Source organism: Thamnophis elegans, chromosome 4 (genome assembly GCF_009769535.1).
Source record: "Thamnophis elegans isolate rThaEle1 chromosome 4, rThaEle1.pri, whole genome shotgun sequence".
Taxonomy (NCBI): domain Eukaryota; kingdom Metazoa; phylum Chordata; class Lepidosauria; order Squamata; family Colubridae; genus Thamnophis; species Thamnophis elegans.
Window position 1 is genome coordinate 72,743,045 of NC_045544.1, and position 24,010 is coordinate 72,767,054.

Below are 24,010 nucleotides of genomic sequence, written 5' to 3' on the forward strand. Positions count from 1 at the left end.
CCCCACCACTGAAATATTCACTATATAAGACACACAGTTTTCCACCCACTTTTTTTGGGGGGAGGGGGAAATGTGTCTTATACTCTGAAAAATACCGTATATAAAAATCAGTGGATTCCAGACAAATTAAAGTGGTATCTCCAACTCAATTTTGTAATGTAGAATTCCTTAATTCAATGTTCCACCTATGCCTTCTATTCCTCAACAAAAGTTCAGTGCCCACTTAACATGTGCTGTCCTTATCTTTCCTTTTTTCAGCATCTATGTTTAAACAACATAGCCATTTTAACCTAGCATTTGAGTATGCTATGACTTAATATCCATGACTATTGGGTGTTATGCTCACTTGGGCATTCTGCCATAATTGTGCCATTGTTACTGCTGAATCATGTGCAGGAAACAATATGAATCAGTGAATATCTCCAGAGTGACTGCCTGCCCTCTTCCACTCTGGGGAGTCTTCACAGGAGAACAGCATTTGGCTTTGCATAAAGGAATCCAGGGATGGAAACACTGGATATACAGTTTTTTCAGCATTTTTTCTCTGCTTGATCATCAATTTTTTCACAGTGTAAAATTATCAGGAATGTTATCTGGATCACGAAGAAGATGGACATAAAAGCAACTTTGTCATAGGCATCATTGCTTGAAAAACCGAAAAACACCCGATCGTGGAAAAGCTCAGAAATGCTGAATAGGAACTTAAGAACACATTCAAAAGCAACTCATATAAAACAGAATTTCTGCTGTTGTTCTTATTTCAAAGAAATAAGCCGTGTTTTCATTGTTTCCCCTACCTACCTTCTGCTGTCGGCACTATGATTTATAATTGCTATGTTTGTTGCTCTTATGCTGAGATGCTGATTGGTTTGCGATATTTTAAAACTAGTTTCCTTTTCAACGTACTATAAAACAAGAGACATGCAGACAGCTAAAGAAATAAAGATGAAATCTTTCAAACACAGGACTTCCTCCTTATTACTGAAAGCCCAGTCAGGCACTTGGGTGGGCTATCAATCTCCAGACGTTCTCAGCTCCTTAACATTTACTAAATTTGAAGAACAGCCTGTATTTTTTGGGCAGAACAAGTTGTTAGCTTGACTGCTGTGCAAATAAAATGTATTGAATATGAAAAATATCTCAAATGCTAAATCTCTTGAAATCCAGGAAAAAAACATACTGTTGGGTTAATCTAACCCTGTGTTCCAACTGAACATACTGGAATGCTTTCAGACAAACGTGCAAACTGCAGAAGATGTGGGTTGAGTCCATGTTATTTCCCAGCCTCTTTAATGGAAAGTGATTGACATGTAAGAAATATTACAGATATTATTACTGTCTGGTCCTGTTTATGCAACTCACTCCAGCCAGTCGGTCACTAATTCAGGCAAATCTTCTTACCAGTGGTTCCAGCAACACACAGTCACATTAACTGGATATAAAAAGTCATTACTTGTGTATGCACCTTCCCCATTCATTTTCTCTATGAAATCACTGGTATTGCTCATTCCCTTTACCACCTTTGCCACCAGAGTATTGGCATGGACTCATGACATCACCAGCTTGTTCTCTATTAGTGGACACCCCATTTGTCTTTGCCATGGCAGTCAGTTAGTGTTTAGTTTAGGTGTATGATTAAAGTGACCAGATTTTAAAATTGGTTAAGCGGGACACCATTGACGGGGGGGGGGAGGGTTGTGTGTTCTTGATTAAAAATTTTGCCACCCGGCGCTGCGGCTGAGGTGAAGCTGCCAAAGCTCCCACTGGTGCCCCCACCCGTGGCAGCGGTGGTGCTGCCTCCCTCCCCTCCACTCAGAGCACCTGAGCTGGGCACCACGTTACCCCTGCTGCCGCCACCTCCTCCTCCTCCGTGCTTTTGAGAAGCCATGGGGCCTTTTGTTTTCTGCTCCCGCCTCCTCCGCTGCCTTCCTACTGGCTCCCACGGCCTCATGGCTCCTCAAAAGCATGGCGGAGGAGGGGGCAGGGGTCATGCAATGCCCAGCTCAGGTGCTCCGAGCGGAGGGGGAGGCACCGCTGCCATGGGCGGGGGTGCCGGTGGGAGCTTGGCGGCTTCACCTCAGCTGCAGCACTGGGTGGCAAAAGTTTTAATCAATAACACCCCCCCCCCATTCCATTCCCAGGCAGAAGAAAGAGACCCAGGGAGGAGAGTTTGGCCAGTCATCGGAAGGCGTTTGAGAAACAGAAAAGCAGGCAAGAAAACTTCTCAAGAAGTTACAGAAGCAGCTGCTTCTCCTCTGGGCTGGAGGGATGGGAGGAGAAGGAAGGAAGGAAGGAGAGAAGGAGGGAAGGAAGAAGGGATGGAGAAAAAGGAAGGAAGAAAGGAAGGAAAGACGGGAGGGAAGGAAAGAGGGGAGGGAGGTGAAAGGGAGGAAGAGGAAAGGGAGGAAGGGAAGAGAAGGGCACCTTTTATTGTCCTCATCTTGTAAAAGCCCCGCAGGCTTCGACCCCGGGCTTGGTTCCTTCCCCGGACACGGCCCACCTGCTCTGCCAGCTCCGCTTCCTTCTGAAGCAAAGCTCCCGGGCGCCGGCTGCCTCTTTGTCAGAAGGCGAGGCAGAGCCGCCCTGATCGAAGCCGTTTCAAGCAGGGCAGCGGGGAGCAGGGCGTCCATGCTGCCCGGGGAAGCCGGCGGGCTTGTTGCAATTGCTGTGGCGGGCTGCAACGCCCTACCTTCCGCAGGGTCCTCCACTCCAGGTGTGTATGTGCAAAGCGCGGGGCCAAGGTGGGAGGGGCGTCGCACCGAGGCCGAGAGCACTCAGCCCGCCCCCCCATCTACGTCCCCCTCCGGGGATGGAGCAGTCGTAGCCCAGCTGCTGCGGGTGAAACAGCCGGTAGCCTCCAGGGCGTTTGGAAAAGCCGGATGTGCCCCTGGGTAAAAACCCTCATTGCAAGTATTGCAAAGCCCATCTAAAAATCAGGACTTTTTAAAAATGCCACTGGACGCGGGACAAATTGTTTAAAAACGTGACTATCCCGCCAAAAGCAGGATGTCTGGTCACCTTATATATGATATATTGTAAAGCCCTGGGGGGGGGTGAGTTCTGAAATTTAGAGGATTGGTTTTTTCAGTTATTCTCTCCTTTCAGCTCCTTTCCTTAGAGAACTAAATAGAAAAAAACCATATGCAGTACTACATCTATCAGGGGTTAAATCTAATCTTAGAATTAGTTGATAGTCTGCTGATATCTTATTAACTCATTCAGGTGTTAGGGAAAGTAAGACATACAGTATAGGCATGTAGAAGACCCAGTGTTTTCCCCCCATATCATTCACATTCAATTCCCTTTTGACTATTGAACAACTTCTGTTGTTCAGGAGTCACATTTAAATATTTGAGGGGGAGTGGTTGAGGGTAGACTGGAATGCAAATTGTGTGGATTAACATCATACAGGTGGGCGGCAGATTGGGAGCTTCAGTTCTCTGGGGCAGCAATACTGAAAATGTCAGTTTTTGTAGTGCAGTGTTGTGTAGTACTAAGTGTAAAAAATATGAGACAAAGTCTGGATTAAATCACGCAATGGCATTGAGTTTAAAGATAAGAGAAAATAGGGGACTATAACTTCAGCTAGCATAGGGCAATCAATTACTTGTGGTGGATTCAGTTTTAATGATTCCTCACTAGCTGTTCAGTAATAGGTGTGACAGGTTTTAGCTATGTTTAAGGCATTTAAGGGAATAAGCCTGTCAGGCCATGTTGGTGGAGTATAGATAGATTTTTGAGGATTTTGGTGATCGTTAACTGCTGTAAACTTGCTTTCAGATTTATACTGTTCTACTGTGTTCTTGTTTGTCCCCACTTGGGAAATGATGCCCTCATATTTTTATAATTGCACTATAATGCAATTACCAAAAAATGTAGTAAGTTCCCATGGACATTAAAATAGACCTTGCAGGGTTTCCCAATCTTAAATCTAAAAATTTCAGAAAAATAATTGAAGTGGACATTTGATTGGGAAACTTAATTTTTGAATATTCTTCCATTTTTATTCATTTGTCCATGCCTGTTACGGGTTTCAAATAAGCATAAGTGTCAGTTTTCAAGATACTCTAAATGTTTACTATATATCTCTTCCATCTTCAAGTTTTCAAGCTAAACATGCCAACTCCTTTAACCATGCTTCACAAAGTTTGGTTTCCAATTCCAGAAACTTTAGCATCCTCTCCTTTGAACCTACTCCAGCTTCTCTATGTCCCTTTTAAACTGCAATGATCCAACTGGATGTAGTATTCCAAACACAATTTAACAGAGCAGGGCAGAATGGAATTATTGCATTTGTGTGATTTGGGTCAAATGCTTCATAAAACTCAAGAGTGCACTAACTTTTTAACCTAAAGTGGACTTTCCTGCCCCCCCTTGAAAATGTTTCTCTTTTCATCCAAGAAGCCTCTTCAGTTCTATCTTTTTAAAGTGCTCATCAGATTACTTGCTCATGTTCAGCTGGTGATGTCTTAGGTCTCTTAGATCTTTCTGCCACACCCTGCAGCCAACCCAAGACTCTTGAGTGTATTTGATTTTCCTATCCAGTTGCAAGTTTCCCTTGCCCCTCATTTGATTTCACTTAAACATGTAGTAAGATCCCTTCTATTCCATTCTCTGTGCTATTTAACCATCCTGAGAGTCTAGTCAATATTTACTTAAATCAGGAGGATGGAGCCCTGGGAGGCCTGACTTGATTCTTTTTTCCAGGACCACACAAAATAATTTATGAGCATCTATTAGGTGCAATAGGGGGGACGGTGGCTCAGTGGATAAGATGCTGAGCTTGTTGATCAGAAATTTGGCGGTTCCAATCCCTAGCGCCGTGTAATGGAGTGAGGTCCCGTTACTTGTCCCAGCTTCTGCCAACCTAGCAGTTCAAAAGCATATAAAAATGCAAGTAGAAAAATAGGAACCACTTTGGTGGAAGGTAACAGTGTTCCGTGTGCCTTCGGGATTTAGTCATGCCAGCCACATGACCATGGAGACATCTTTGGACAGCACTGGCTCTTCAGCTTTGAAATGGAAATGAGCACCGTCCCCTAGAGTCGGGAACGACTAGCACATATGTGCGAGGGGAAACTTTACCTATTAGTGCAATTGTCCAACCAGTTGTAAACCCCACAGACTATATTATTTATTGGTGACATTTGTCCATCTTGTCTGCAAGGATATGAGGGGTATTATTTAACTTTCTATTGAAATCAAGGTATATTTCATCCCCCGCAGTCGCTTGATCTATCAAAATGTAATCAAAAGAGAGATTAGTTTGATAGGATTTATTCTTGACAAATTCATGCTGGCTCCTGGCAAGACTAGCATTCTTTATTAAGTGTTCTCAGACATAGTACTTCTAATAGTGTTTCTCAACCTTGGTGACTTTAAGTCCTGTGGACTTCAACTCCCAGAATCACAGCTGGCTGGGGAATTCTGGGAGTTGAAGTCCACAGGACTTAAAGTCGCCAAGGTTGAGAAACACTGTTCTAATACTTGTTGAGTACGGAATACTAAATGTCTCAGACTTCTGACCCTTTTCCAGTTTGCAAGACGTTTTGAAAATTAGTCAGCAGTTAACAAATCAATTTCATCAGCTCTTTTTGAGATGTAATTTGTCTTGAACGTATTTAACATAGTGGGGTGAATTAACATGCCATCCCTTTATTGGAACGGAGTTATGTTCTTTACCTTTTTCTCATTCATATTCGCTCGCTTTCTCCTTATTGTGACAAAAGACAAATATAAAGAAATTAGTTCTTTCTCCTCCCTATTGCCTTTACTACTTTTCCACTTTTCCTGTGTAACAGACCAACAAACTCCTTGATTCTTTGAATGGATATACCCGTCCCAAAAAGAACACAATGGCTCAATGGCTAAGACACTGAGCTTGTCAATCAGAAAGTTCAGCAGTTCAGCGATTTGAATCCCTAGTGCTGCGTAATGGAGCGAGTTCCAGTTACTTGTCCCAGCTTCTGTCAACCTAGCAGTTCGAAAGCATGTAAAAATGGTGGGAATGTAACAGCGTTCCGTGCGCCTTCAGTGTTTAGTCATGCCGGCCACATGACCACGGAGAGATCTTCTGACAGTGCTGTCTCTTCGGCTTTGAAACAGAGATGAGCACCGCCCCATAGAATCGGGAATGACTAGCACATATGTGTGAGGGGAACCTTTTACCTTTACCCTTCCCAATACATTAGGAATACATATATTTTGCATTCCTTATTTCTCAAATCATTCCAAGCTTTAAGTTTTCTGTGTCTCTGCTTACACAAAGTATCAGTCTGTATAGTTTCCTATTTCTATTTCATACACAGCTCGTTGCTTCTTAGCTTGTCAGGGATCCCTACAGTCAGGGATCCCTACAGTCATATTAGCAATAGCAATAGCAGTTAGACTTATATACCGCTTCATAGGGCTTTCAGCCCTCTCTAAGTGGTTTATAGAGTCAGCATCTTGCCTCCACAGTCTGGGTCCTCATTTTACCCACCTCGGAAGGATAGAAGGCTGAGTCAACCTAGAGCCGGTGAGATTTGAACCGCCGAACTGCAGCTTAGCAGTCAGCTGAAGTGGCTGCAGTACTGCACTCTAACCACTGCACCACCTTGGCTCTTCATATTAAAGACATATTCATTTTTCCTTCTTATGGATATTCTTTGTATCTTTGCTGTCTGGATCTCATTTTCTAGAGTCTCTCCCCCCCCCCCCCCCCATCACAGTTATTTTTTTAGGATTTCAAATCAAGGCCTGCTGTTTATCTTGATTTGAAATTTATCACAATGTATCAGTTCAGTCAAAATTGATTTAAACCTATCTTCCTGAAATCCAAAATATGCAACTAACTATTTTGCAATGGTGATAAATCAGCAATATGTGCTATTTCCATGGAGTGAAATATGGTTATGTGACAGCTCCAATCCAGTTCAACCTGTTCTTTCTTTGCATGTTGTCTGGGGTCTGCCTGGGCGAGGTGTACATCAAGTACTGATTGGAAGGCTCTCTCTTTGATTTTTGCCACTTGATCATATGGATGAAGTGCCTCCATTCAGTCATTCAAGTAATCCTATTTGCTGATCACTATGTCCTTCTAGCATACAGAGACAACAATCTACAGTCCGAATCACACTTCTGGATGTTATCTGTCTGTTGTAAACTTAAAAATCTTGCATACAATAGGCCAGAGGTGTCAAACTCGCATCATCACATCGTCATGTAACGTATCGCAACTTTCCCTTTTCATTAAACCAGGGCTGGGCATGGCTAATGCATGAAGCATCCAGCTTTTGACACCCCTGCAGTAGGCTGTTGCCAAGAAATTTATTTCAGCAGAAAGGATCAGATGTGTTTTATTTGAGCTGAAATTGAATTTATTTGAATACTGCCTCAATTCCTAATGTTTTAATTCTCTCTTCCTATAAGGGAGAATAAGAAAGTAAATGGTTAAGGATAGGTAGAAAGGATACTGGAAGGATACGGAAATGCTATAGTTAGAAGAGATTCTAATCTGAAACTAAAATTAAGAAAACAGTGTTCAATGTAAACAATTAAAAGGGTTGCATTAGGAAAGATGAGGTAGTATACATTAAAACAGTATTTCTCAACCATGGCAATTTTAAGATAGGTGGACTGCAACCCCACACATCTTAAAGTTGCCAAGCTTGAGAAAGATTGCTTAAAGAATTAATTGTCTGGATACTCAATGGCTTTTGCTTGGGCTATGAAACAAAGGATCCTCTGGGAATGCGGATATTTGCTTACTAACAATAGTCAGAAAACTTTCCAAGTACATCTAAACAAATAATCTGCAGAACAAATAATCTGCAGAAGCCCAAATATGGCATTAGTCCCTTAAATCAACCATGAAAATAAAGAGACAAAAGGGTTGCATAAACCAGAAACTTTTAAAATATCATTTAATTCATGATTTGGCTAAACACTGAGCCAAACTGGGAGGACAGGATAGGAAGAAAGAACAAAATAAGTAGCAGCCTATAGTTTCTCTTTAAAAGTGGAAAGAAATCATTTCTCTCCTGAAACAGGAAGCGAATACATTATCTTCCCTGAAAGTTGGGGGATACTTTTGGGGGAAGAGGAATATGAATAGTGGAATTCAATGTGGAAGAAGAAGGGGCATTTTTAGCCCCTTCTTTTTTGTGGGTGCTTAAAGCTTATCCAAAAAAGGATAGGGAACATAGGGAAGGAGGTAAAAATTCTAATGTCTGACCTAATGGTTGTCTGAATACCCTATCTTTTAGAAGAACAATGAATGCCTAAGCAAAAGTGTCAGTTAACACAACCTAAAGTCAATGCTGAAGACACACATTTATAGCAGTAGTTGATGAACTAGGAGCAGGAAGAATCAACATGTCCTTCTTTAGTTCTCTTTGGAATGGAAGTAACTTTACAATTCACTTCCTCTCTCCCACACAAACTCACAAAACAAGCAATACTTTCAGAAGGGAAAAGGGGGACAAAGTACTTGTTCTTAAAAAATAGTCAGCTGTTATTAGCTTGCTCATTCTTTTCCAGCACAAAGGTAACAACTCCCCCTATTGTACGCAATAAGTAAAAGCATAACACTTCCCTAATACTGTTAGAAACCGGTAACTAATCTTCAGAAAACTAATTTACAAGTGGATTTACAAATGACAGGCGACAGGAATGACATGGGAAAGATGTTGCAATGGACATACAAATGAAATCAGATGATGCAATAATAAAAGGAATATACAAATACTAAAGCAAAAGAGTGACTAATTTTCTTATATTGGATTTACAAAAGAGCTTGTTAAAGCATTGAGGAATCTTGTGAGAAGGGACAAAGGGAAAAAAAAACCCCAAGTTCTACACTATTTGAATGAACTAAAAATTAAGATTGTTAAAATCTTATTTGTTTATTTGATCAAGGTTAAAATAGATATTGTTATTTCTGGTAACATTCAATGAACTTTTGTTGACACCAATTCTGAAATGACAAGGCTTTATGGATTTGTTTATGAATAAGAGATAGGACCTGGGATGAAGATATTTGTTAATCCTAATCCTTAAAAGTAAGTGGTAAATAACTAAAACTGTTTACACTTATTGTGAACATGGGAAGTGACTTCTTTATACATTTTTTCTAGTTTCTACCTTTCTTTTCTGCAGCTTCCACTCTTTTTATTCTTCTATATTTTTGTTTGCATTAGTTTTTACTGTTGTAATTATAAATTTATTACAATTACTATAAAAAGAAACCCAAACTACTGATACTCAATACTTGGAATTAGGGGCACACCTGGAACTTTCATTGGTAGCGTCACAAAATGAATGTCATGGTGGAACAAAATACCCATACACCAGAAGCATACAAAATTCAGGGCAGTCGACTTACAGCCAGAACTGAGACTAAAATTTATATTGCTAGGTGAAACATTTGTTAAGTGAGTTTTGCCCCATTCTATGACCTTTCTTGCCACAGTTGTTAAGAGAACCACTGCAGCTGTTAATTTAGTAATAATGTTGTTAATTGAATCTGATTTCCCCATTTACTTTGCTTGTCGGAAAGTCGCAAAAGGAGATCACATGACTCTGGGAGACAGCAATGGTCATAAATAGGAACCAGTTGCCAAGCAACTGAATTTTGATCACTTGACTATAGGGATGCTGCAATGTTGTGTGAAAAATGGTCATAAGTTCATTTTTTCAACACTATTGTCACTTTGAACGGTCACTAAATGAACTGTTGTAAATCAAGGACTACCTGTAATCACCTTCTGCTTCATTTTTAAAGAACATCTCTTGGAGGTGCAAAGATATTGCTGGGAATACTGTTTAGGATTGAAGATGGTGTTTTGCAATTTACTAGCTTCTGATTAATTTTTATTAAACAAATGTCAGAAGGCAAAAGGCATAAATGATTTCAAGGGTTTGGATGTTTTAGGGCTGCCCCAGCCTCCAAGCTGTAGGTATGTTTGTTTTGTTTAACAGTGAATGGCAATATTATGAGCAAGATGCTTCCAACTATTTCAAGATTATATAAAGCACCACTTGATATAGAAATATTAAATATTTCTATATGGACTAACATTATTCCAATCATAAATGCAATAAAAAAGATCTGCAGAAGTTACAGCGTAAATCACAGTTCCACCTGAATTCAGCAATCATTGCAGTCTAGAGAAAATGGAAATTTCCCCAAAAGGTTTAATTCAGCAATTAATCAGACTCTGACAACTCAAAGCAGTAAAAATGGAACCATGTTACCAGAGTTTAGACTTCGCACCACTGAGATTTTAAAAATATAATCTTACGTTTGAGATAAAACACTGACAAGTACCAGTTTGACAATGCAAACTACTAACATCTAGATATATTTGTTTTTATTTGTCTACTCACAACTTCAGAACATGTTTATTATTTTGAAAAAAACTTTTTGAGAACTACTTATAACACAGTCCACTTATTTGTTGCCAAGCAAGTCTTTCCATCAGCTGTAACAGATCAGGCTACAATTCTCCCCAACGAGCATCAAGGATAGCTCCAATAAGCACTCCACCCTGTTTGTGCAAATTATGTGAGTGTCATTTACTTAGCTCTTCTAAAGGCAGTTTCTCCTTTTCATACAACTTTTTTATCCTGTCGCTAGAAACAAACTGTAAGTTAGGAACTTTGGAAGAAGTGAAGAGTGGGTTCTCTAAATTAAGACAGAGAGCTTAGTTTTATGCTTTAAAATCTGCAAAAGCCACAGCAAACTTAGAAGGTTGCAGTAATATGAATCAACTGGGAGGGGGGGGGTGTAGAATATTGTCAATCCATGCATGATTCAGTCTATGTATGCTCTCTAATGAGAGTTCCATGAGTACTTTGGACTTAAACTCCTATTAGTTTCGGCCACAAGGCCAGTGAAAGCCAAAAATATTGGGAGAGCACCAAGTTGTTCTTCATGAAGAGACAGTCAATTTTGTTTAGCTTAATGCAAACAATACAATAACACATGTAGCCATTTTGGTTGTGCAGCCCTTTATTAGCAACTAAAATAGAATATATTTGTTGTACAACACGGGTAGTAATTGACTATACTGGAGTTTTATTATATTCTAATACAGGATCTTTTATAAATGCATTTTTTTAATTAAAAAGCTTCCATCCTTTTCTGTTTAAACTTGCAAAACTATTCTGAAAGCAGAGTATGTGCACAGGTCTGCAGAGTGCAAATCTGGGATGTGGTAAATGCTTTACATGTTGTATTTTGCAAGGACCGTCTGTCACCATACCTTTATAGCCACTGGTTTTTAGAAGTCACAACATTTTGACACCAGCCTTCCTCCCTTGTCCTAAACAAGAAAGCATTTTTAAAATGAGTTGTAACTAAGGAAGGACTACACCTACTAGAAAAAAAAGAAGAGTTCTATTAGTTTGAGGTTTCAGTATACCCAAAGATCAGGAACTGCATCTTTGCAAGGGCAAGGCTGGGACCCCATTGAGTGTGCAGGTGTCATCCCTGAGTAGTCAGAGGTTCAGTGGACCATTAATGCTCCTGCTGCATAACTCACTGAGCTATCTTGCCAGTTTCGACACTGGCTTGACTGAGCATAATTCAAAAATGAAAAGCTCATGTTCATTCCATTCTTCTGGAGCTCTGTGATAGCCTAGATGGAATAAAAATAATGTTTTATAAAATGACTATTCAGATCATTGGTGACATTTCTTACACAATAAGGAATACTTTTTTTTTTTCAAATCAAGAACTTTGAACAACTTTTCTCATGGTTATTGAAATAATCATTCATATGGAAAACTGAGGCAGATGGTGCACAAATTTACTTTGGAACACGTTAAAAACACTACTGATTTTCAGAAGGCAAATTAACTCTCAGAGTGCTTTTTAATCTCAATTGGACCTTAATGGGGCCCAAAGGCAATCATGCTAATAAAGATTATGCTCACTTTGCAACATGCCATCTTCTGCTGTAATTATTTTTATTAAAGCAATATTTTTTAAAAGCCAAGTGGAAGAACAAAGGATGTATTTTGTGAATTCACCATGTTGTTTACTCCTGACTCATATAGTGAGAAACATAGCCTCATGGTTCTACTAATTGTGAATCTTCCCGAGTTCTGAGGAACTTAACACAAAGGGCTTTTTTCTGAATGCCTGTATTTTGTTTGATGTAAGCAGAAAATTCAGCATGCACACATACCATCCACCACCCATCCAAGAATATATATAGAGGTGGCAAAGGAAAAGCTTCATCACTTTTTCACAGGGAGTTTGATTATTTTTGGATGAATAATCAACTTGTCATGGTAAAATTACCAAACTCCTCCATGCACTGGCAAATAGGAAGGATGCAATTCTATTGGCTCTATCAACTTTTTCTTGCAAGTACCCCAAGGGATATGCTCTTCCCACAGTTAGATGAAATTACAACCGAAAAAAGTGTTGGTAGGACTTTTACACTAATGAAAGGGACATTTTAAAAAATCAGAGTCTCTATCAGTTCTATCTTGCAGATTCTCCTTCCTCAACAAATTTTATTATTTAATCAATTTGTTAGCTGTCTCAATCACTGAAGCATCTCAAGGTGGGATAAAAAAAGAGTAATTATTTAAAATGGCCACCAATAAGTCAATAGGGCCAATATAACTATCCACAATGGACAAACAACAGTACAAGCTCTATATCAATGAGATTACAAATCACCCTATCCTGTTGAAAAAAATCCAATCAGAGTCACATGGAGTTCAGAAGAAATATAATTCCAAAGACCAGGGACAGCCACGGAGAAAGTGGGTATCTACTGTTCTGCACAATAGCAGGGCTTTCTTGATGGATCTGGAGTATGCCAACCCTGCCAAACCTTATCAATTAGGCAAAATCAATGAGAAAATGATAGTCTTGAGGGCATGAAGAGTTTTCATATATTTATAACTTGAAAACGTATACTCACTATTTCATTTAACAACAATACTTACATTTAATAAAACACCAATAGGATGTCTTCCACATATTGTATTATGGTATTTCTTCAAGTAATTGCTAAAGGACACAGGGTCAAGCTGTTCTATAATGTTCATACCCTGAGGAGAATTAGAAAGTTATCATTAATTTTTAAATGCCTCAAATATAAAATATATTATTTAACAAAAAGAAAAACTGACAGATTAAAAATTGACAGATTAAGAACTAAATCATGGTATACTATGAATATAATAACTTGCATAACTTACTTAGTTCCGGCTTGAAGTGTGGGGTCCTTGAAGCTCTCTGAGCTTGGTTGTTTTCTAACATAAGAGGTGTTGGTGGTTCCTTGATTGGGCTGTTGATCACTCTCACCAATGCTGACAAGATGAGCCACTAGTACTATATATAAAATGAGAACAAACCCTACTCCTTACTAGTATTGATGATGTTATCTAGATTGGCAATGAAATGTCTGCAAGAAAACACCAAGCCCAGAGGACAAGGACCCCAATAGTTTATATCTGAAGAAAAAGCATTTATAGATTATATTCATTTTACTATTAAAAACTAGTAGTAAGAGTGAAATTGGGTATTTTGAGTGTTTGTGATTCATCAACAAAAGCAGCAATTATTTTTTTCTCTTACAGGTTCTATTAATTATGTTCTTCTATATTTTATTTTCAACATCAGAGTCTGCATCCAATGATAAATGAAAGGCTTAGGACAAGAACACCTCTATGACAATTTCCCCTGATTTCATCCAAGTGTTTCAATGACAAATAATCATAGTAATAAAACAATATTTTATAGGTAAAGCATAGGTGCTGAAATCTTCAGGCGCTGCTGAACTACACTGAAAATCTACTTTATCAGTGCCCAGAAGGACAGAAAGGCAAGAGCACACTTCTTCTGGCAGCCTCAATGGCAAGAATCAGAAAGGTTTCAGGTCAGGTATAGGACTAAAATGACATTTGTCCCACCTGTGGATAACCACTGGAAGGACTGGGATGGAAATAGTTCCTCCTTCCTTCCTCTCCTTGATTTCTCAGCTACCTTCAATGCCATCAACTATGGTATTCTTCTGGAGCGGTTTCCTCACGGCTCATTTCTTTCGCCACTATTGTTTAACACGTATATAAAACCACTAGTGAGGTTATTTGATGGCACGAGATGAGATATCATCAATATATAGTAACATTCAACTTGTATATCTCCACCCCAGCCAGCCAAAGGATACTGGGGAGGCTCCATTTTAATGCCTATATGGGGATGAATAAACTGCAGTCCAACCCTAGCAAAATGAGGGGTTTGCATAGATGCTCTCTCTCCCTCCCTCCCCCTCCCCTCTCTCTCTGAACCATGACTCCCATGGAATTGAAATTTGGCAAATTTTATAACACATTTATGACATACATGTGATAATGCATCCATTTATGATGTAATACAAAGTATTATACATATTTCCTATGATTAACTGCTGATGTTTTACTTTGCTACACAGTTCAACATGGGCTATTTTCAATCTCTGAATATCTCCCTAAATTTTTAAGAACTTTTCCAGTGAAGGCAGAATGTTAGAAGCTCCATCACTGTTGAAGACACTGAGGAATCTGGTAAGGAAAATACCTATGAAATGTTCATCTAAGAGATAGAAGGTGGTATAATACTTATACACACATACACATACAGATACACTTATGTAATCGAATGTTATACTGCCTATCACACTAAGTATTAGTGCTATTTATTTTAATTCAAATATTTTTATGCTAAAATCATCTACACTCTGGTATGTATTTATATTCCCTAGTATCCATCTTCAGTCCCCAACTGCTTTTGTAATTCATGTCCAATTAGATCTTCACTGTGTGGTCATGTTAATCTTTCCTAAAACTACATTTTTGTCATTCCCAGTTTCAGCAAATCTTCTTATATTGTCAATAAATGACTATTACTTGCCTATTCCTAACTGGATGGTTAAATCACATACACAAAGGATTAGTTAAGCAACAAACTGCTCTATTTGCTTTCTGGCTTTATTGGTTGGCAAATTGGCATCAAAAAGATAGCATTCTTGTTGTTAATGCCGAGAAAGCTCATTTAAACCTGACTGTTTAAGTGGGCATTCAGGAACTGAGGAATCAATGAAGAATGTTCCTGGGATGTATGTGGGCACTCCTTATTGTTCTAATGATAGTATTGAGACTCAAATTGTTTTCCAAAATGTATATTTGGGGGATTACCACCACCCCCACTAGGTTGTTGTTTGTTTGTTTTTTGCTTTGCTCAGACTTGTTTGCTTAAAACAGCATAAAAACACTTGTAATAAAATGAGGCTTTCTGGGTTAATACAATAAATAACCACAACTGAAAAACCTCAGTGGATATGTGCACACAATGCAATAAGCCCTAAACAAACAAACAAAAGCTATAGTATGAATTGGTTCATGCAAAGTATATAAAAGATATAATGGGTAATGCTTTGATCAGATTCAAGACAAAAAATGTGCAAAAGATATTTACACTTACCATTTTATCTAAGTGTTCAATTGATCTATAAATCTCTCCTTGAGACTCATCATAGTAACTGTATCTGAACCTCTGACCTTAAGAGAAAAAGCCATATGAAATTAAAGACCAAAGGAATAGCTATATACATGTTTATGGCAAGTCAAACAGAATTACATTGTAGCAGGTATCAAAAAACCATACAAATTGACTCTCCTGGAGATATCATTCCAAACACTTGACACAGGTAGATAGTTGCCTTAAAGCAATTTAAAGTAAAATAATATGGTCACTTAATAATTGCAGCAAATCTGATTCATAAATACTCTGTCTGTCTGTCCATCCATCTGTCTGTCCATCCATCCATTTATCTACATACACATACGTGTATTATGTATGTATATATACATACACACACACACACACATTTATTATACAAACACACACACACACAAATTTTATATATACATACACAAATTTGTGTTATTCTGGAACACTGGCATTTGTAAGAAATTCCTTTTTTCCCAAAGCATGCCAAAAATACCTCTGGTAAAAACTGAAGAAGGACACCCCCAAACCACATTCCCAAGTACATGCTGTATTGAAAGATCTGAAACATTAACCTAGGAGGAAGAAACACACAAGCAAAAAATGCAAATTTTGAAAAGGTTCTATGAGTCCTACAATGATAGAATTATTCTATGCACAACTAATAATACTTTGGCACATGCAGAAGCCATTTCTTTTGTACAAGCATCTCACCTCTAAGGACAAAAAATCCTGAATGTTAAATGTGCATGCAAGGCACTACTCTGACTTGACATTTCTGACATTTCTTTTATTTTTCGCTAGGCTTCTTGCCCACTGATTTTAATTGCTAATGCTTCTTTTAATTAAAACAAATGGGAAGCTACTCTGCTGGAAGTAGAGCTGCACAAACCACCCAGGGAAGCTTAAATAAAGCACTTTCCTACTGCTTAAATTCAACTGCTTGAAGTGTTGAAGTTGAAGTTCTTTGCTTTTATGGCAGTTCTGGTGGAAGTACCTTCTCTCTATATATACAGACACTCATGCTACGATGGGAAAGATGTTCCTGGTGTTCTCTGAACTTGGTTGTTTTTCTGCAGATGTTTCATTACCACCCTAGGTATCATCATCAGTGCACGGGAAGTAAGAGTTTGTTTAAAACAAGTAAAACAAGCCTTCAAATGACATGGGAATCTCAACATTCTGAGCAGTAGGTCTGGAGGATCATTTTAAGATGCACCCATCCAGATGGTTTGCACACCTTTACTGCAAAGAAGAGCAACAGCCTGAAGCATAGCCTGAATGTTTAAGAATGCTTTTGAGTGTAAATCTGATAACTATTTTTTGAAAATAAAAACAATGATAAGAGAAGAGGGAAAGAATGCATTGTTTAGAAGTATGACCTCCTGCTTAAGAAAGAAAGATTAAGGTAATCCATCCGTTTATCCACCCACCCACCTACCCAGCCATTTATCTATCCATCCAATTTATATGGTCATCTATCTCAGTGAGTGTCTCTGGGTAGCAAATAGAATTAGAATAGAATAAAAACCATTATTACACATTTAAACACAGGCAATACAGTACAATTAAGAAGTAGGTCCCTGCACAGTCAAGCCCCCAGAACCAGGGCTTTAGGGCTTTAGGAAAGGCCAGCAAGGTTGAAGCATCCTCACCCCCAGAGGGAGAATATTTCATGAGGAGGCTTATAGCAAAAAAAGCATGCCTTCCAGGCCCCACCAACTGGCATTCTTTCACTGATGGGACCAAAAGCATGTTTGATTGGATCAGATGGACACAAATAACTGAGGAGACACAGTCCCTTAAGTAACCCAGACCTAAGCCAAGAAGGGCTTTAAAGATGGCATTCGGCACCTTGAATTTCTCCTAAAAGCACATTGACAACCAAAACACCAGTATTACTGGTGTTTCATATAACAAATAACCAGCATCATTTGCTACCCATGCTGACACATTCTGTACCAGCTGAAGCTTCCGAATAGTCTTGAATGACAACCCCATGTATAGGGAATTGCAATAATCCAGTCAAGAGATCATAAGGGCATAAGTGACAGTGATCAAGGCCTCTTGGTCCAGAGACAGCCACAGATGGCACACAACCTAAAGGTGTACAAAAGCCCTCTCAGCCATAGATGCTACCCATCGTTTTGAGCAGGATCAGTGAGTCCAGGAGAACCCTGAGACTACATGTGATCACAATTTCTGAAGTTTCCTGTTGGCTTCCTACAAAATCAATGAGGAAGCTGGCAGGAAGTTTTTTGCTTGCCTGCATTCTTTAGTGCTCTCCTTGTAGCACCTGTACACTCACCCACAAGCCTGCTTGCTTGGGACTCCCACTTCTTCCTGATCAACAACCTGCATAGACCCAGGGTTATGACAGCAACTGGGATCACCAGGATTATCATCACTAAGTAAAGCAATCATATGAAATTGCACTTTATAAGAGCATCATTTAGTGATGGAAATTCTGGTCCCAACAGCCATCATAACCAGAGGACTACTTGTACTCAAAATGGAATAAACTATCTATCCATCCTGATGCTTGTCAGCTGCATTAGATGTCTATAGTTATAATCCCAATATAGTATACTGTAGATGATGGATAACAATTCATCGCAATAGAAAGGCAACAAATTGGGGGATGTTAATGGGCAACACCATGTTTTGCTGAAGCAGGTTTGTTATTTTAAAATAGGTTAATTTTAAACGAGTTCTTTTGTGAACATGTTCAGATATATAATTTAACTTACCCCAATGACAGAAGTCAGAGGAAACCACAAAAAGATTACAAGGATCTGCTAAATATTTGCTGAAGAGTTTTCCAAATTCCTGTTCTTTTGTCTCACTCAGTGCTCCAACCAATACAGGAACAATAGTAAACTCATCCTTATGGCTAAAAAGAAGAAAAAGGATTCAGAACTTGATTGGTGCCATTTTAATTTTTTCTTCATATTCAAATGATTCTGTAGAGCCTGATGAGCTCCCTGCAAAAGTCTCACTATTCCTGACAATGAATAGGGTTTGGCACACCTGGCAAAAAACATTTAGATTTTGAATTTCTTGTAAATGATTGCCAGGATGCCACATATGATAGTCACAGATGTCAAGGTGCCTGGCAATGTTTCTCTTCCTGAGACACCTGGTTTTGGTTCACTAATTCTTTTAATTTACAAAAAAGCAATGTAAGTTAAACTGTTCAAAGCAAAGCACCAACCTCAACCATACAAAGACTCAAGATATATTGTTAAAAAATAAAATGGATTGTTGGTTGCAAATTTATGGTTTGTTAGGAAGCATGCCAAAAACTGTCAGGAAAAAAAAAGACAACCTGCAGGAGAGATTAGAAAAATAATAGGGGGCATCAATGAGTAGCATCATTACCGTATTTTTCGGAATATAGGACACACCTTTTTCCCTCAAAAAAGAGACTGAAAATCTGGGTGCGTCTTATACACTGAATACAGCATTTTTTTCCTCCCGAAACCCCACCCCCTTCACCAAAATGGCCGTGTAGGGCATGGAGAGTCTCTAGGTAGCTTTTAGAGAGCTCCTGGGAGCTGGGGAGGGCAATTTTAACAAACACCCCACCCTCAGGAGCACTATAAGCTTCCTAGAGGCTATCCATGCCCTCTATTTTTTGCTCTTTTTTGCCCCCCACCCCATCCCTCCAGGAACACTTTGCAAACCCCCTAAAAGCTATACATGCCTTTTGGGGGGGGGGGGGAAACGGGCCTGTTTTGGGGAAAAACGGGCCATTTTTGGGAGGTTTGCAGAGTGCAAAAACTTTTTTTTTTATTTGCCTCTTCAAAACCTTGAAGCGTCTTATACTCTGAAAAATACGGTAATTTACATTCCTTAAATTTTCAGTCAAGGCAAGGTTGTTAGGGAAGTCGGGCTCTAAGTCCTGCAATGTAGGATGCCTCAGGCTCAAGCCTTTCACTTTTCCTTTGTAACATCTACCTAAAATGACTTTTGGAATAGCATCCAGTGTGCCAATTACCACTGAAATCACCACTGCTGGTTTGTGCCATAATCGTTGAATTTCGATTTTTAAGTCCTGGTATTTCGCGATTTTTTCATATTCCTTCTCGTCAACCATGCTATCACCTGATATTGTGATGTCTATGATTGTAACATTATTTTTCTCAACCAGTGTGATGTCTGGTCTATTATGCACCAGTATTTTGTCCGTTTGTATGCGAAAATCCCACAAGATCTTGACCATCTGATTTTCGGTGACTTTTTCAGGCTGATGTTCCCACCAGTTTGTTGCTGTTTTAATATTATAATTTTTGCACAAATTCCAATGCATCATTTGTGCTACTGAATTGTGCCACAATTTATAATCAGTCTGTGCGGTTTTTTTACAGCAGCTGAGTATGTGATCAACAGTTTCATCAGCTTCTTTGCAAAGTCTGCATTTGGCAACATCAGAGGATTTTTCCGATTTTGGCCTTAATGGCATTTGTGCAGATAACTTGTTCTTGCGCAGCCAGGATCAGTGACTCTGTTTCTTTCTTTAATGTACCTGTTGTTAACAATAACCAAGTTTGTTCACTGTCCACTTTATCTTTTATTTTTTCCAGAAATTGGCCATGCAATGCTTTTTTCTGCCAACTCTCCATTCTTGATTTTATCACATCTTTTCTGTATTCTTGTTTTGTCTGTTGGACCTTCAATAGATTTTTGTTCTTTACTTCGATTAATAGATGTTCTTGACTTTCTTTTAAATAATCAGCCAGAGCATGTTTTTCTTCTTCAACTATTTGCTTCACTTGTAATAATCCTCTGCCACCTGATTTTCGGGGCAGGTATAGTCTATCAGTTCTTGACTTTCTTTTAAATATTATTATTATTATTATTATTATTATTATTATTATTATTATACAATTGTATCACAGCGGCCAGTTGTTTCTCTGGATTTGGCATTGGTTACTAGTCGGGCCCCACCCAGGGGCCTAGGACGTCGTAACGTATTTTCGTAATATGCGTGCAGATCCAAGCAGTGCGGCTTTTTGCATTTGACTGATGGTGATTTTGTCAATTTTTAACTGTTTTAAATGTAATTCCAGTGCTTTTGGAATAGCACCCAGTGTGCCGATTACCACTGGAATTACCACTGCTGGTTTGTGCCATAGTCGTTGAATTTCGATTTTTAAGTCCTGGTATCTTGCGATTTTTTCATGTTCCTTCTCGGCGACCCTGCTATCACCTGGTATTGCGATGTCTATGATTGTGACCTTATTTTTCTCAACCAGTGTGATGTCTGGTGTATTATGCGCCAGTATTTTGTCGGTTTGTATACGGAAATCCCACAAGATCTTGACCATCTGATTTTCGGTGACTTTTTCAGGCTGATGTTCCCACCAGTTTGTTGCTGTTTTAATATTATAATTTTTGCACAAATTCCAATGGATCATTTGTGCTACTGAATTGTGCCGCAATTTATAATCAGTCTGCGCGATTTTTTTACAGCAGCTGAGTATGTGATCAACAGTTTCATCAGCTTCTTTGCAAAGTCTGCATTTGGCATCATCAGAGGATTTTTCGATTTTGGCCTTAATGGCATTTGTGCGGATAGCTTGTTCTTGCGCAGCCAGGATTAGTGACTCTGTTTCTTTCTTTAATGTACCTGTTTTTAACCATAACCAAGTTTGTTCACTGTCCACTTTATCTTTTATTTTTTCCAGAAATTGACCATGCAGTGCTTTGTTCTGCCAACTCTCCATTCTTGATTTTATCACATCTTTTCTGTATTCTTGTTTTGTCTGTTGGGCCTTCAGTAGATTTTTGTTCTTTACTTCGATTAATAGATGTTCTTGAGTGTCTTTTAAATGATCAGCCAGTGCATGTTTTTCCTCTTCAACTGTTTGCTTCACTTGTAATAATCCTCTGCCACCTGATTTTCGGGGCAGATATAGTCTATCAGTATCACCACGTGGATGTAAACTGTAGTGCATTGTCATTAGTTTCCTGGTTTTTCGGTCCAAAAGGTCCAAATCAGCTTGTGTCCAGTTAACTATGCCAGCTGTGTATCTTATAACTGGTATTGCCCAGGTATTTATGGCCTTGATTGTATTTCCACCATTCAATTTAGATTTCAAAATTTTCCTAACTCTGTTGGTGTACTCTCGCCTGACAATAGTTTTTACTTCTCCATGCTTGATGTTATCCAACTGCAGAATGCCTAAGTATTTGTAGGCTTCATTTTCTTTGCATTTAATTAGTTGGCCATTGGGCATTTCAATTCCCTCAGATGCAGTGATTTTTCCCCTTTTTATGGATACAGTGGCGCATTTTTCCATGCCAAACTGCATTGAAATATCGGTGCTGAATACTCGGACTGTATTTGTCAATGATTGGATTTCTATTTCTGACTTTCCATAGAGTTTCAAATCATCCATATATAGTAAATGCGAAATTTTTTCAGCTTTTTTGGCTGTTTGGTAGCCTAATTTCATTTTTTTTAAGATTACTGATAGTGGGATCATTGCGATGATGAAGAGAAGAGGTGAAAGTGAATCACCCTGGAAAATTCCTCGCTTGATATTAACCATTCCGTAGCTCTCATTCCCTATTGCCAACTCAGTTCTCCATTGTTTCATTGCCTTTTCAGTAAAGGATGTAATATTTTTGCTAATGCCAGTTGTTTCTAAGCATTTTATGATCCAACTATGTGGCAGTGAGTCAAATGCCTTTTTGTAATCAATCCAGACCATATTCAAGTTCGTTTTTCTGTTCTTACAATTTTCTAATATCATTTTATCAATTAGAAGCTGATCTTTTGTGCCCCTGCTCCTTCTTTTGTTGCCTTTTTGCTCTACTGGCAAGATGTTGTTTGTTTCCAAATAATCCATCATGTTATCTGCAATAATGCCTGTGAGTAATTTGAAGGTTGTTGGTAAGCATGTTATTGGTCTATAGTTTTCAGGTGTTGTTCCTTTAGTTGGATCTTTCTGAATCAAGTATGTTTTTCCAGTTGTCAACCATTCATCAATTTGGCCCTTTTGTAAAATTTCATTCAGTTGCCTGGCTAATATTGCATGTAAACTGGTCAGATATTTGAGCCAGAAACCATGTAATTGGTCCTTTCCAGGTGATGTCCAATTCTTTACCTTTTTAACTCGATTTTTGATCATCTCAGTTGTTATTTCTAATATTTGCATTTGTTTGTTGCCAATGCTTTTCTCAAAGTCATGTATCCACTTTGCTTCCTTGTTGTAGTCCTTTGCATTTTCCCACAATTCTTTCCAGAATTCAACTGTGGCCTGCTTTTCTGGTTTTTCACTTTTGGTGTCACCATTCACATTAAGACTTTGATAAAAACGCCGTTGGTCTGATCGAAATTGCTGATTTTGTTTATATTGGATGATTCGTGCCTCATATCTTTCAATTTTTCTAGCTGTTGCTGTTATCTGCTGTTTTACAATCTCTACAGCTTCATTGATGTTTCTTGTATCCAATCTATATCTTCTGATTAGCCGATCTATGATTTTGTTGTTTTTAAGCCGTTGCTCATGCATGTTCTTTAAGTTACTAGCATCTGCCCTTAATTTTTTGATTTTTTGTTCTAGACGGATTTTCCACTTTGGCTTTGATGCTTTTTCTGTTGTGTGACTAGGTACTTTAATTTTAATGCCTAGTTCATTAGTGACTATTACAGCTGCGCTGTACATTAACTGGTTTGTTTCCAAGATGGATCCAGGTTCAATTGTTGAAAACACTGCATTAACCATTTTCATGATAGGGGCCAAAATTTTCTTAGGCACAGTTTTTAGTGATGGTAAACGTTGCCTTTCCTCATTAAGTAGAAAATGCTCCATGATCTTATCCTTCAATTCTTTTTGTTTTTGAGTTAGTTCATCAGTTGGTTCAATGATAACTGGTTCTAGTGGTGGTGATGTTATTTCCTCCCCGAGAGCTTCTTCTGGGAGTTCTACTATAGTGTCTTTAGTTGTGTCTTGAATATCAGTTATTTCCGCTTGTGATATTGTTTTTTGGGTTTTGCAATTTGCCTGAATCTCCTCATGTTCAACTTCACTAAACACTTTATTCCGTATAATAAATCGCCTTTGATCTGCTAGTCGTTGTTCACTAACATTTGAATCTGGATATTGTTGTTTCCATAATTCATACATTCGCTTTAAATATCCTCTTTTTTCTGGCTCTGAGTTGTAGTAACAGGCCATTATGGCACGGTTTTCATCTGCACTATATTTTTGTCGTTTTGTTGGCTGGTCCACTTGTAGCCCACTTGTCGACGGATGTCCAGGGACCCCAACATCCGCCGCGGCCCTTGTTAACCCGCGCGACGACCGATGCGGTATGGAATTCTTATTCGTTTTTTTCACCATATTGTATGGGTTGGCGGGGGGTTTTTTACGGGACCAGATGCCAACCTGATCCCAACCTTCCTCCTTTCTCATCCGGGCTTGGGACCGGCAACGGCGGAGTTATTATTATTATTATTATTATTATTATTATTATTATTACAACAGAACTGTATCACAGTGGCCA

General features: G+C 38.8%; 1 protein-coding gene across 2 annotated transcripts in view; it reads right to left on the reverse strand.

Moving 5' to 3' along the window:
• Nucleotides 1–11,137: 11,137 nt before the first annotated feature.
• The window catches only part of MEMO1 (mediator of cell motility 1), a 30,551-nt gene continuing 17,678 nt past the window's right edge, over nt 11,138–24,010 (reverse strand). Inside the window, exons 6-10 of one of the 2 annotated variants that reach the window (XR_004255227.1) lie at nt 18,244–18,386; nt 15,467–15,543; nt 12,949–13,053; nt 11,406–11,621; nt 11,138–11,306 (exon numbers count right to left, since the gene is read on the reverse strand). Coding sequence is in view for 1 of the 2 variants with exons in the window: in XM_032215842.1 (XP_032071733.1) it covers nt 11,490–11,621; nt 12,949–13,053; nt 15,467–15,543; nt 18,244–18,386 (457 nt within the window). In the remaining variant the exon portion in view is untranslated. Of the gene's footprint in view, nt 11,622–12,948; nt 13,054–15,466; nt 15,544–18,243; nt 18,387–24,010 lie in introns of both variants that reach the window. The other variant, XM_032215842.1, reaches the window with a different exon arrangement.